This window comes from Chiloscyllium plagiosum, unplaced genomic scaffold, assembly GCF_037043375.1.
Source record: "Chiloscyllium plagiosum isolate Xiang-an unplaced genomic scaffold, Cpla_swu_hap1 HiC_scaffold_19, whole genome shotgun sequence".
Taxonomy (NCBI): domain Eukaryota; kingdom Metazoa; phylum Chordata; class Chondrichthyes; order Orectolobiformes; family Hemiscylliidae; genus Chiloscyllium; species Chiloscyllium plagiosum.
In genome coordinates, this window is record NW_028270157.1 from 72,282,943 (window position 1) to 72,297,925 (window position 14,983).

General features: G+C 45.7%; 1 protein-coding gene across 1 annotated transcript in view; it reads right to left on the reverse strand.

Moving 5' to 3' along the window:
• The window catches only part of LOC122559456 (aldo-keto reductase family 1 member C3-like), a 48,310-nt gene that overhangs the window by 17,058 nt on the left and 16,269 nt on the right, over nucleotides 1-14,983 (reverse strand). Inside the window, exons 4-5 of the mRNA XM_043708910.2 lie at nucleotides 2,555-2,635; nucleotides 66-188 (exon numbers count right to left, since the gene is read on the reverse strand). Of these exons, the coding sequence (XP_043564845.1) occupies nucleotides 66-188; nucleotides 2,555-2,635 (204 nt within the window). The remainder of the gene's footprint in view (nucleotides 1-65; nucleotides 189-2,554; nucleotides 2,636-14,983) is intronic.

The window sequence follows — 14,983 nt, forward strand, 5'->3', positions numbered from 1 at the left end:
GAAGATGCAAAATGGGGCCATTATTAGTAGATACAACAACAGTTTGCATACTTCCCATGTCTTACCTGGTTACACACTGGCTTGTATTTCAGCTTGGGCATCCTGAGCAGCATTTCCAACTGTTTGTGGTTAAAGTTGGACACTCCGATAGATCGCACTAAACCAGCATCTTTGCAGGATTCCATCACCTACAAATGGTAAAATTCACAACTCAACATTGTGTGTGTGTGTGTGTGTGTGTGTGTCAGATTTAACAATTTTTCAAAAGGAAAAGTTGTTGTCCACCCCAGTCCAACATCGGCACCCCCAGGTTATTTCCAATGGAAATTTCAATGAATAATTAGAAAAGGTACACATTGTGAGACTATAGGAAAAGACTCAGAGATTAGGTAGCTCTTTAAAACAAAAAAGTTTTCACAAAGAGAGGATGACCCAAATGGCTTCCTTCTGTGCTGTAAAACTCACTCATTCCTGTCTTCTGTTTATGTGTCAAATGTGTGCTTCCCCCTCCTGCATATAATCTCCAGATTATTGTAAATAATCAACATTCTTCTGTGAATCATGTCATCCACCTTGTCCTCACCCTCCCTGCTGACACCTAAACAGATTCCACTTCATACCCTACCAGGGATAAAAAGCCCAAACTTCCGTACATTATCAGATGAAGGTCAATGCCCACTCAGTTAGTTAGGAACTGAAATATGCCACTTAGCACCTCGAGCCTGTTTCAATGAGATCATGGCTGATCTGTGGCCTAACTCCGCATCCCTGCCTTTGGCCTCAATCCCTGAACACCTCTGTTAGTTTACAATACTTCCTGCATCATCTGCCAATTTAGGTGTCCAAATCAGTCCCTTCACAGAACCTTGAGAGAGTGCCACCTACTACATCTAGTTAACAAGAGAACACAGACAATTTTGGGCATCACAACCCGACGGAGGATGTGAAAGTCCAAGAAAAAGGTACGGTCAAGGGTTACCAGGAAGTTCCCATTGGTGAGGGACGGTAGCAATGAGGAGAGGTTCAGGACTTCTCCTTGGAATAAGGCTGAATTAACAAAGTCTTCATGACAGGGAAGTCTTAAATTGTACAGAGTGAATGAAAGAAAGGAAAAACCTTCCTGTACGTAGGACTGTACAGCACAGGAACAGGCCCTTTGGCCCCCAGTGTTGTGCCAAATACGATGCTAAATTAAACTAATCCCATCTGCCTGCCCTTGGCCCACCCCTTAAATGCCCCTATTGTATTGTATCGTATCTGTGGTATGGTGGCTCTGTCGTGAGCATTGCTGCCTCACACCTGGGCAACTGTCTCGGAGTCACAGGCCATCTGTGTGGAGTTTGAACATTCTCCCACTTACTTCATGAGTTTCCTCCCACAGTCCAGAGATGTGCAAGTTAGGTGGTTTGGCCATGCTAAATTTCTCATAGCATCTGGGGATGTGTGGGTTAGGTGGAATTGCCTTGGGAAATGCAGGGTTGCAGGGATAGGGAAGGGTCTGGCTGGGATGCTCTTCGGAATGTCAGTGTGGACTCGAAGGGCCTAATGGTCTACTTCCACACTGTGGGAATTCTATGCTTACACCACCACCTCTGGCAGCGTCCTCCAAATTCCTATCACTGTGTAAAAAACTTGTCTCTTTTGAGCTTACCCCTCTCACCTTATTGCATGCCCCCTAGTTTTAGACATTTCAACTACAGGAAAAAGGTTCTGACAGTCAATCCTATCTATGCATCTTGTAATTTTATAGACTTCTATCAAGTCTCCCCTCAGCCTCCACCACTCCAGAGAAAACAACCCGAGTTTTTCTAACCTCCTTACAGCTCGTATCCAGACAGCATCCTGGTAAACCTCTTCTGCACCCTCTTCAAACCCTCCACACCCTTCCTGTAATGTGGCAACTGGAATTGCATGCAATACTATTAAGTGTGGCCTAACCAAAATCTTATAAAGCTGCACATGAGTTATTAACTAGATGTCATAAATTCTAAATCACAGGCTAAACACCTGGATATGGGATAAGGTGAGATTTGTTTCAGACAGTTGTCAGGACAGGCAGTGAACATTTATGTAATTTTAAAAGTGAGCTTGCTCAAAGAGCTGGTAAAGCTATGAAGGCCTCCTGGGCTTTACATGATGATTTAAATTACTCCGCACTCAGCCCATTGTCTTAAATGTGATGCTTCAAGTACTCATCCAAATACTTTAAACTGTTGTGACATTTCCCGCCTCAACCACCCTCCCAGGGCATTCCAGATTCCTACCACCCACTGGGTGAAAAAGGTTTCCCTCAAATCCCCTCTGATGGCTTTTAATAACTTGCTGCGGTTTAATGTTCTGATTTCACACTCCCTTCAAAAGTAATGGAATGATTTTTGTAACCTTGCAATCCAAGATGCAGTTCTAAAAGCTGAAACATTGAAAGGCACTGGCCCAGTCTGTGATGCCAACAAATAAAAACAAAATTTAAAGATTAAATTCTACTTTATAGTCTCCCACATTACGAACATTCCCCGTTGTCACATTTGAATTAATTCTGACAGGGATTACCTACCGCCCAGGTTTCACAGAAATCCACGTCACTCTGTAGAATCTTTCCACTTGCATCCTCAGGAAACAGCACATCTTCACTTGGCTACAACAAACAAAAACACCACCATATATTTACAATACATCTTATTATACTAAAATCAGAATTACAAACACAGAAATGATTTAAACAATACATGAGGGGTCTACTTCATTCCATTATCAGGCTGGGAGATAGCATAGGTCAGTGAGTTTTGAGAAGATTTGTAGCTTAGGTTGAGGTTCTGGATGTAAGGTTTACTTGCTGAACTGAGGGTTCATTTTCAGACATTTCATTGCCCTACTAGGTAACATCTTCAGTGAGCTTCGGGATGAAGCTTCATCTGGAGGCTCACTGAAGATGTTACCTAGTATGGTGACAAAACATCTAAAAATGACCCTTCCAGCTCAGCCAGCAAACCTACATCCACAGGGTAGGTCAGCAAGCACAATTGCACCATATATTTAAGGCCTACCCTTCATGTTGATGGCTTTTTGTCCTATTTCCAGGAAAGCCTGAAGTAGAGACATTGACCCTGGCTGTCTCCTCTCCTCAAGAGTGTATATTTTTGGTGGGAATCTTTGGCCACAATAGCGAGTTTGAGTGATTGAAGCAGGGAATGACAATGTGGTGACTCCAGAAGAGAAGTCCTGCATTTTAGTCACATTAAAACCCCCCAGACACCCTTCACATCCCCAACCACCTACTCATCAGCAGCACCCAGCCCCCCTGCTCTATAGTCTTCAGCATCACTTGCACCCACTTCTACAAAGTGTCCCCTATTTCATTCGTAAAAGCTAGTTAGTTTCAAAATTCACTAATGGGATATTGGCATTGCTGGCTGAACCAACAATTTTTGCCCAGAGGGTATTTAAGAGTAAACCACATTGCTGTGGGTCTGGACTCACATGGAGGACAGACCAGGTTAGAATGACAGTTTCCTTCCCTTGAAGGTGTTTGTGAACCAGATCTGGTGCAAGCAAGAATTAAAAAAAAACGTTAAGATAGGAACAGCAGAATTTGGATTGGAGGGTGTAAAGAAGGGAGGCCAGGAGAGCTAATTATCGAGGCAAGTGGTTGAGGGTTCCAGCAACAACTGAGCTGAGGAAGGGTTGGAGTCAGGCTGTGTGACAGAAGTGGACATAAGGGGCGGCACAGGGGCTCAGTGGTTAGCACTACAGCCTCACAGCGCCAGGGACCCGGGTTCAATTCCAGGCTTGGGTGACTGTCTGTGTGGAGTTTGCACATTCTCCCCATGTCTGTGTGGGTTTCCTCAGTGTGTTCCGGTTTCCTCCCACAGTCCAAAAAAAATGTGCAGATCGGGTGGATTGGCCATGCTAAATTGCCCGTAGTGTTTGGTGCATTAGTCAGAGGGAAGTGGGTCTGGGTGGGTTGCTCTTTGGAGGGTCGGTGTGGACTTGTTGGGCCGAAGGGCCACTTTCCACACTGTCTGGAATCTAATCTATATGCAGTTTAGATTAGATTAGATTAGATTAGATTACTTACAGTGTGGAAACAGGCCCTTAGGCCCAACAAATCCACACCGACCCTCCGAAGAGCAACCCACCCAGACCCATTCCCCTACATTTTACTGCTTCACCTAACACTACGGGCAATTTAGCATGGCCAATTCACCTAACCTGCACATCTTTGGACTGTGGGAGGAAACCGGAGCACCCGGAGGAAACCCACGCAGACACGGGGAGAATGCGCAAACTCCACACAGACAGTTGCCTGAGGCAGGAATTGAACCCGGATCTCTGGTGCTGTGAGGCAGCAGTTGCTAACCACTGTGCCACAGTGCTGATAATGAAACAGCTATCTGGGGTCAGAGATTGTCATCAGGATCAAAGAACACAAGATCTGGTTATTCATCAGATGAATAGTTGCTAGGGGCCATAAAATGCAATTTGGTATGAGAACGTCATGGCTTCAGTCTTTCCAATATTTAGTTGGAGGATCTCTCTATTCCAGGACAAGTAGCATGACAAATAGGAGAGAGTGGAGTGGCTCAGAGAGAAGTGATACTGAGAAAGGAGGCAGTGAAACGTGACGGGGTGCCTTCAGCTTACACCATGAAAGTTAGTACACAAAACATAAATGGTGTTAGGTGAAGGGGTAAATGTAGGGGAATGGGTCTGGGTGGGTTGCTCTTCAGCGGGTCGGTGTGGATTTGTTGGGCCGAAGGGCCTGTTTCCACACTAATCTAAGATTTAGGATGCATAGGATGGGAAAGGGAAATGCAGGGGATGGGCACATTTGAAATGTGAAGTTTATTCAAGGAACGGCTACTGCGGATCCTTGATCAGTATGTACCTGTCAGGCAGGCAGGAAGTGGTCGGGCGAGGCAGCCGTAGTTTACTAAAGAAGTTAAATCTCTTGTCAAGAGGAAGAAGGCGGCCTATGTTAGGTTGAGACATGAAGGCTCAGTTCAGGCGCTTGAGAGTTACAAGTTAGCCAGGAAAGACCTAAAGAGAGAGCGAAGAAGAGCCAGGAGGGGACATGAGAAGTTGTTGGTGGATAGGATCCAAGGAAAACCCTAAAGCTTTCTATAGGGAGATCAAGAGTAAAAGAATGACTAGAGAAAGATTAGGGCCAATCAAGGATAGTAGTGGGAAATTGTGTGTGGAGTCCAAGGATATAGGGGAAGCGCTAAATGAATATTTTCATCAGTATTCAAACTGGAAAAAGCCAATGTTGTCGAGGAGAATATGGAGATACAGGCTACGAGACTAGACAGGATTGAGGTTCACAAGGAGGAGGTGTTAGTCATTCTGGAAAGTGTGAAAATAAATAAATCCCTTGGGCCAGATGGGAATTATCCTAGGATTCTCTGGGAAGCCAGGTAGGAGATTGCAGAGTCTTTGGTTTTGATCTTTTTGTCATCGTTGTCTACAGAAATAGTGCCAGATGACTGGAGGATATCAAATGTTGTCCCCTTGAATAAGAAGGGGAGTAAAGACAACCCTGGTAATTATAGGCCAGTGAGCCTTACTTCAGTTACGAGTAAAGTGTTGGAAAAGACATAGGATTTATAATCCTAGAAAGGAATAAGTTGATTAAGAATAGTGAACATGGTTTTGTGAAGGATAGGTCATGTCTCACAAACCTTATTTAGTTCTTTGAGATGGTGACCAAACAGGTGGATGAGGGTAAAGCAAATAGGAGAGAGTGGAGTCACTCAGAGAGAGGTGATACTGAGAAAGGAGGGAGTGAAACGTGATGGGGTGCCTTCAGCTTACACCATGGACATTAGTACACAAAACATAAATAGGAGGGGGCAAAGAATCATTCCTTGAAGGCAAAAGTTATTGCTGGGGGAAAGGCAAGTTGAGTAATGTATATGGATTTCAGTAAGGCGTTTGATAAGGATTGCCATGGTAGGCTATTGCACAAAATAGGGAGGTATGGGATTGAGGGTGACTTGTGGTTTGGATCAGAAATTGGCCAGCTGAAAGAAAACAGAAGGTGGTGGTTGATGGGAAATGTTCACCCTGGAGTTCAGTTACTAGTGGGGTACTGCAAGGATCTATTTTGAGGCCACTGCTGTTTGTCATTTTTATAAATGACCTGGATGAGGACATAGAAGCATTGGTTAGTAAATTTGCGGATGACATTAAGATCTGTGGAGTTGTGAATAGTGCTGAAGGAAGTTGCAAGTTAGACAGGGACATAGATAAGCTGCAAAGCTGGGCTGAGAGGCAGCAAATGGAGTTTAATGCAGAAAAGTGTGAGGTGATTCACTTTGGATGGAGCAATAGGAATGCAGAGTACTGGGCTAATGGTAAGATTTTTGGTAGTGTAGAAGAGCAGAGAAATCTTGGTATCCATGTACATAGATCACTGAAAGTTTCCACTCAGCTTGATAGGGTTGTTAAGGCATACGGTGTGTTAGCTTTTTTTGGTAGAAGGATTGAGTTTCAAGCCACGAGGTCATGCTGCAGCTGTACAAAACTCTGGTGCGGCCGCACTTATAGTCTCGCAGACAGTCCTGGTCACCACATTATCGGAAGGATGTGGAAGTTTTGGAAAGGGTTCAAAGGACACTTACTAGGATATTGCCTGGATTGGAGGGAAAGTCTTATGAGGAAAGGCTGAGGGATTTGAGGCTGTTTTCAGTAGAGAGAAGAAGGTTGAGAGGTGACTTAATTGAGACATAAAAGATAATCAGAGGGTTAGATAGGGTGGGCAGGGAGAGCCTTTTTCCTCGGATGGTGATGGCAGCATGAGAGGACAGAGCTTTAAATTGAGGGGTGATAGATATAGGACAGATGTCAGAGGTAGTTTCTCGACTCAGAGAATAGTAGGGGTGTGGAACGCACTGCCTGCAACATTAGTAGACTTGCCAGCTTTAAGGGCATTTAAATGGTTGTTGGATAAATATATGGATGAAAATGGAATTGCGTGGGATAGATGTCTTCAGATTGGTTCCACAACATCGGCACACATCAAGAATGGAGAGCCTGCACTGTGCTGTAATGTACTATGTTCTATAACAGGTCCACAGTGGATGCCATATCCCTAGCCCTGCAATCATCTCTGGAGCATCTGGACAATAAGGACACCTACCTCAAACTCCCACTAACTGACTCCAGCTCTGCCTTCAACATCTTGTCCCCTCCAGACTGATCTCAAAACTCCATGACCTTGGTCTCGACTTCACCCTCTGCAACTGGATCCTCAGCTTTCTGACCCATAGATCGCAATCAGTTAAGATAGGTAACTGTACCTTCTCACCTATTACACTCAACACTGGAGCACCTCAAAGGATGCGTCCTTAGCCTTCTACTGTACCCCCGTATATCCATAACTGTGTTGCCAAATTTTGAAATGCAGGTACAGCTATATTTGGATACAAAGCTTAGAGCTGGAAATGTGTTGCTGGAAAAGCGCAGCAGGTCAGGCAGCATCCAGGGAACAGGAGAATCGACGTTTCGGGCATAAGCCCTTCTTCAGGAATGAGGAAAGTTTGTCCAGCAGGCTAAGATAAAAGGTAGGGAGGAGGGACTTGGGGGAGGGGCGGCGGAAATGTGATAGGTGGAAAGAGGTCAAGGTGAGGGTGATAGGTCAGACTGGGGTGGGGGCGGAGAGGTCAGGAAGAAGATTGCAGGTTAGGAAGGCGGTGCTGAATTCGATGGATTTGACTGAGACAGGGTGGGGGGAGGGGAAATAAGGAAACTGGTGAAATCCGAGTTCATCCCTTGTGGTTGGAGGGTTCCTAGCCGGAAGATGAGGCGTTCTTCCTCCAACCGTCGTTTTGTTGTGGTCTGACGATGGAGGAGTCCAAAGACCTGCATATCCTTGGTGGAGTGGGAGGGGGAATTGAAATGTTGAGCTACAGGGTGGTTGGGTTGGTTGGTCCGGGTGTCCCAGAGGTGTTCTCTGAAACGCTCCGCAAGTAGCCGGCCTGTCTCCCCAATATAGAGGAGGCCACATCGGGTGCAGAGGATGCAATAGATGATATGTGTGGAGGTACAGGTGAATCTGTGGCGGATATGGAAGTTTCCTTTGGGGCCTTGGAGGGAGGTGAGGGGGGAGGTGTGGGCGCAAGTCTTGCACCTCCTGCGGTTGCAGGGGAAGGTGCCGGGAGTGGAGGTTGGGTTGGTGGGGGGTGTGGATCTGACGAGGGAGTCACGGAGGGAGTGGTCTTTATGGAATGCTGATAGGGGAGGGGCGGGAAATATATCCTTGGTGGTGGGGTCTGTTTGGAGGTGGCGGAAATGATGGTGGATGATACGCTGTACATGGAGATTGGTGGGGTGGTAGGTGAGGACCAGTGGGGTTCTGTCCTGGTGGCGGTTGGAGGGGCGGGGTTCAAGGGCGGAGGAGCGGGAAGTGGAAGAGATGCGGTGGAGGGCATCGTCGACCACGTCGGGGGGGAAATTGCGGTCCTTGAAGAAGGAGGCCATCTGGGTTGTGCGTTTTTGGAACTGGTCCTCCTGGGAGCAGATGCGACGGAGTCGAAGGAATTGGGAGAATGGGATGGCGTTTTTACAGGGAGCAGGATGGGAGGAGGTGTAGTCCAGGTAGCTGTGGGAGTCGGTCGGTTTGTAGTAGATGTCCGTGTTGATTCGGTCGCCTGAGATAGAAATAGAAAGGTCGAGGAAGGGGAGGGAGGAATCTGAGACTGTCCAGGTGAATTTGAGGTCGGGATGGAAGGTGTTGGTGAAGTGGATGAACTGTTCAACTTCCTCGTGGGAGCACGAGGCGGCGCCGATACAGTCATCGATGTAGCGGAGGAAAAGGTGGGGGATGGTGCCAGTGTAGTTGCGGAAGATGGATTGTTCCACATATCCTACGAAGAGGCAGGCATAGCTGGGGCCCATGCGGGTGCCCATGGCTACTCCTTTCGTTTGGAGGAAGTGGGAGGATTGGAAAGAGAAGTTGTTCAGGGTGAGGACCAGTTCAGTCAGTCGAAGGAGGGTGTCAGTGGAAGGGTACTGGTCGGTACGGCGGGAAAGAAAGAAGCGGAGGGCTTTGAGTCCTTCGTGATGGGGGATGGAGGTGTACAGGGACTGGATGTCCATGGTGAAAATAAGGCATTGGGGACTGGGAAGCGAAAATCATGGAGCAGGTGGAGGGCATGGGTGGTGTCCCGAACGTAGGTGGGGAGTTCTTGGACTAAGGGGGACAGGACGGTGTCAAGGTATGCGGAGATGAGTTCGGTGGGGCAGGAGCAGGCTGAGACAATGGGTCGGCCGGGGCAGTCAGGTTTGTGGATTTTGGGCAGGAGGTAGAAGCGGGCAGTGCGGGGTTGTGGGACTATGAGGTTGGAGGCGGTGGATGGGAGATCCCCTGAGGTGATGAGGTTATGGATGGTCTGGGAGATGATGGTTTGGTGGTGGGGGGTGGGGTCATGGTCAAGGGGGCAGTAGGAGGAGGTATCTGCGAGCTGGCGTTTGGCCTCAGCGGTGTAGTGGTCGGTGCGCCAAACTACTACCGCGCCTCCCTTGTCTGCTGGTTTGATAGTGAGGTTGGGGTTGCAACGGAGTGAGTGGAGGGCTGCGCGTTCCGAGGGTGAGAGGTTGGAGTGGGTGAGAGGGGTGGGGGAGTTCAGGTGGCGGTTAATATCGCGGCGGCAGTTGGCTATGAAGAGGTCGAGGGCAGGTAGGAGGCCAGCACGGGGTGTCCAGGTGGATGGGGTGTGTTGGAGGCGGGAGAAGGGGTCGTCAGAGGGTGGGCGGGAGTCTTGGTTAAAGAAGTGGGCACGGAGGCGAAGGCGACTTTCTCCTACAAAGCTTAGAGTCATAGAGATGTACAGCATGGAAACAGACTCTCTGGTCCAACTTATCCATGGCAACCAGATATCCTAAATTAATCTAGTCCCATTTGCCAGCATTTGGCCCATATTATTCTAAATCCTTCCTATTCATAGACCATTCCAGATGCCTCTTAAATGTTGTAATTATACCAGCCTCCACCACTTCCTCTGGCAGCTCATTCCACACACGCACTACCCTCTGCATGAAAATGTTGCTCTGCAGGTCCCTTTTAAATCTTTCCCCTCTCACCCTAAACCTATGCCCTCTCACTCTGGATCCCCTACCCCAGCGAAAAGACTTTGTCTATTTACCCTATCCATGTCCCTCTTGATTTTATAAACCTCTTTAAGGTGACCCCTCAGCCTCCAATGCTCCAGGGAAAACAGACCCAATCTATTCAGTCTCTCCCTGTAGTTCAAACCCTGTAACCCTGGCAATATACTTGTAAATATTTTCTGAACCTTTTCAAGTTTCACAACATCCTATTGGAGGGAGATCAGAATTGCACATAAGATTCCATAAGTGGCCTAACCAATGTCCTGTACAGCCGCAACATGACCTCTCAACTCCTATACTCAATGCTCTGACCAATAAAAGAACACATACCAAATGCTTTGCAATCCTATCTACCTGTGACTCCACTTTCAAGGAGCTATGAACCTGCACTCCAAAGTCTCTTTGTTCAGCGACACTCCCTAGGACCTTACCATTAAGTGTATAAGTCCTGCCCTGATTTGCCTTTCCAAAATGCCACACCTCATGTTTATCTAAATTAAACTCCATCTGTCACTCCTCGGCTCATTGGCCCATCTGACCAAGATCCCGTTGTACTCTGAGGTAACCTTGGCTGTGCACTACACCTCCAATTTTGGTGTCATCTGCAAACTTACTAACTATTCCTCATATGTTTACATCCAAATCATTTATATAAATCATGAAAAGCAGTGGATCCAGCACCGATCCTTGTGGCACTCCAATAGTCACAGCCTCCAGTCTGAAAGGCAACCATCCACCAACCACCCTCTGTCTTCTACCCTCGAGCCAGTTCTGTATCCAAATGGATAGTACTCTTTGTATTCCACGTGATTGAACTGTGCTAACTAGTCTACCATGAGGAACTTTGTCGAACATCTCACTGAAGTCCATATAGATGACATCCAATGCTCTGCCCTCATCAATCCTCTTTGTTACTTCTTCAAAAAGCTCAATCCCACGCACAAAGCCATGTTGACAATCTCTAATCAGTCCTTACTTTTTTAAATGCATGTAAATCCTGTCCCTCAGGATTCCCTCCAACAACTTGCCCACCACCGATGTCAATCTCACTGATCTATAGCTCCCTAGCTTTTCCTTAACACCTTTCTTAAGGCACCACGTTAGGCGACTTCCAGTCTTCCGGCACCTCACCCGTGCCCATTGATGACACACATGTCTTAGCAAGGGGCCCAGCAATCACTTCCGTACCATCCCACAGTGTTCTACGGTACATCTGATCAGATCCTGGGGATTTATCCAACTTTATATGTTTTAAGTCATTCAGCACCTCATCCTCTGTAATATGGACATTTTTCAAGATGTTACCATTTATTTAAGCACATTATATATGATCCATGTCCTTCTTTACAGTAAGGAGATTTATTTATCATCTCCCCAATCTCCTGCAGTTCCACACATAGGCTGCCTTGCTGATCTTTGAGGGATCCTATTCTCTCCCTAGTTACCTTTTTGTCCTTAATATATTTATAAAACCCCTTTGAATTCTCCTTCACCCTATTTGCCAAAGCTATCTCATGTCCCCTTTTTGCCCTCCTGATTTCCCTCTTAAGCATACTGCTACTGCCTTTATATTCTAAGGATTCATTCAATCTATCCTATCTATACCTGACATATGCTTCCTTTTTTTCTTTACTAAAACCTCAATTTCTCTAGTCATCCAGCATTCCCTACACCTACCAGCCTTGCTTTTCACCCTAACAGGAATATACTGTCCCTGGACTCTGGTTATCTCATTTTTGAAGGCTTCCAGTTTTTCGGCCGTCCCTTTACCTGCAAACATCTGTCCCTAATCAACTTTTGAAAGTTCTTGCCTAATACTGTCAAAATTAGCCTTCTTCCAATTCAGAACTTCAACTTTTAGATCTGGTCAATCCTTTACCATCACTATTTTAAAACTAATAGAATTATGGTCCCTGGCCCCAAAATGCTCCCCCATTGACACCTCAGTCACCTGCCCTGCCTTACTTCCCAATAGTCGGTCAAGTTTTGTACCTTGTCCTCTGGGTACATCCACATACTGCATCAGAAATTTTCTTGTACACACTTAGCAAATTCCTCTCCATCTAAACCTTGAACATTATGGGCAATCTCTGTCTATATTTGGAAAGTTAAAATCCCCTACTGTAACCACCTTATTATTATTACAGATAACTGAGAGCTCCTCACAAATTTGTTTCTTAATTTCCTGCTGACTATTGGAGGATTTATTGTACAATTCCACTAAGGTAATCACCCCTTTTTCTTTTCTCAGTTCCACCTAAATAACTTCTCTGGATGTATTCCTAGGAACATCCACCCTCAGCACAGCTGTAATGCTATCCCTTGTCAAAATTGTCACTCTCCCTCTTCTCTTGCCCCTCTTTCTATCCTTCCTGTAGCATTTGTATCCTGGAACATTAAGCTGCCAGTCCTGTCCATCCCTGAGCCACATTTCTGTAATTGCTATGATATCCCAGTCCCATGTTCCTAACCATGCCCTGAGTTAATCTGCCTTCCATGTTATGGCTTTTGCATTGAAATAAATGCAGTTTAATTTATCAGTCCTACCTTGTTCTCTGCTTTGTTCCTACCTACCCCTGACTGTTTGACTTGCTTCTTTTCCCACTGTCTCAGACTGATCTCTTTCCTCACTATCTTCCTGGGTCCTACCTTACTGGTTTAAATCCTCTCGAACAGCTGTAGCAAATCTCCCTGCCAGTATATTAGCCCCCTTCCAATTCAGGTACAATCTGTTCTTCTTATACAGGTCACTTTTACCCCAGAAGAGATTCCAATGATCCAAAACTGTGAACCCTTCTCCCCTGCACCAGCTCCTCAGCCATGCATTCATCTGCTCTATCCTCCTATTCCTGCCCTCACTAGAACATTGTATTGGGAGTAATCCAGATATTACTGCTCTTGAGGGGGGCTTCAGAGTGTCTGGAAAAAGGCTTGTGTGGAGAGCTTTACTGCAATGCATATTAATTCGATGAAATTACTGTTTTACAAACTACTTTAAAGCACGGATTTTTATATTATCTTGTGCATCTTTAGAAATTGGAGAAGCAATCTTTGGGAAATGGTTAAAAATCCAATGACTGGTTTGCCATCTGTAAGTGTATTGCTAGACAATTGATCTCATGCTGTAGCCTTTAACTGACCAACGCACTCATCCACCTGACACATTATTTTCTGACCTCGCCTCGGAGGGCAAAGACTCATTGGATGACGCTCAACTGTCAGCATCACAGCCCCACCCTCCATTTTCAATATTTCAACATCTGGTGATTAGAAATGTTCAACAAAAGAGAAAGAAAATAATTATTTTTTTTAATATCCATGTGATTTTACACCAACCTCATCGCCCCAAACGACTCAGAGAAGAGGAACAGAAAGGGAGGCAGTTAGTATCCACTTTGTGCTTCACGGTAAATTGATGCTGGAGTATCTTGGTGCTGGCACAAACCAATCAGCCAAATGGCCAAGTCCATGGTTATTCACTGAGTCCCATTCAGGTCATACTGGGAGCTGAAGACCAACTACAGCCAAAGCACTACACAGTTATACAGCATGGAAACAGACCCTAAAGTCCAGTGTCCATGCCAACCAAGTATTCTAAACTGATCTAGTCCCGTTTGCCAGTATTTGGCCCAAATCCTCTAAATCCTTCCTATTAATTTACCTATCTAGACATCTTTTAAAATGTTCTAATCATACCTGCCTCAATCACTTCCTCTGGCAGCTCATTCCATACATGCACCAACCTCAGTGATAAAGTCAGGTACCTCTCAACTCCTTCCCCTCTCACCTTAAACATATCCCCTCTAGTTTTGGACTCCCTTGCCTTGGGAAAAAGACCTTGGCTATTCACCCTATCCATGCTCTTCATGACTTTATAAACCTCTATATTCCCTCCCCCAGCCTCCACGGAAAAAGAAAGCCGCAGCCTATTCAGCCTCTGCCTGTAGCTCAAACCCTCCAATCCCTGCCAATACCCTTCTAAATCTTTTCTGAACCCTTTCAGGTTTAATAACATCTGTCCATAGCAAGGAGACCAGAATTGAAACACCATATTCTGTAAGTGGCCTCACTAATGTCCTGTAGAGCTGAGCTATGACATTCCAACTCCTATACTCGATGGCCTGATCAATGCAAGCAAGCATGCCAAATGCCATCTTCACCACTCTGTTTACCTGTGACTCCACTTTCAAAGAACTGTGCACCTGCATCCCTACGTCCCTTTATTCAGCAACATTTCCCAGTACCTTACCGTCAAGTGTATAAGTCCTGCCCTAATTTGCCTTTCCAAAATGCAGCATCTCACATTTATCTAAATTAAACTCCTTGGCCCATTGGCAAGGCAAATGTCACATTGTAGTCTGAGATAACCTTCTTCACTGCCTGCCAGACCACCAATTTTGGTGTCATCTGCAAAAAGACTATCTCCTATGTTCACACTCAAATAATTTATACTAATGACAAAAGATGAAAGACTAGTAACTTGATTAGGGGAAAAAATGTTTCAGAGCTTCAAAGCCGGGAAATCTGATGGATATTAATCACAGGGACATGCACTCTGCTCACACTGGCATTGCAATGGTGACAGACACCATCCTTGCCACATGATAGTCGTGTGTACACTCTCTGGAAAACATGGGGATAGAGGGAGGAGAGAGGGTAGCAGACTTAGATTCCAGAAGGAAGTGCTTCGTAACTTTCAAACATAAACCATGCTATTTTGGGAATCGGATATCGCTTCTGTTGTCAACTTATTTTAGATGGTAGATAAAAGAACACAGAACACAAACAACTGTATGATTAGTTCAATTTTTCGATAAAGTTTTGTATAAAAGTAAAGACCATCCATTACACTTTCTCACACAGGATCTTATTTTAC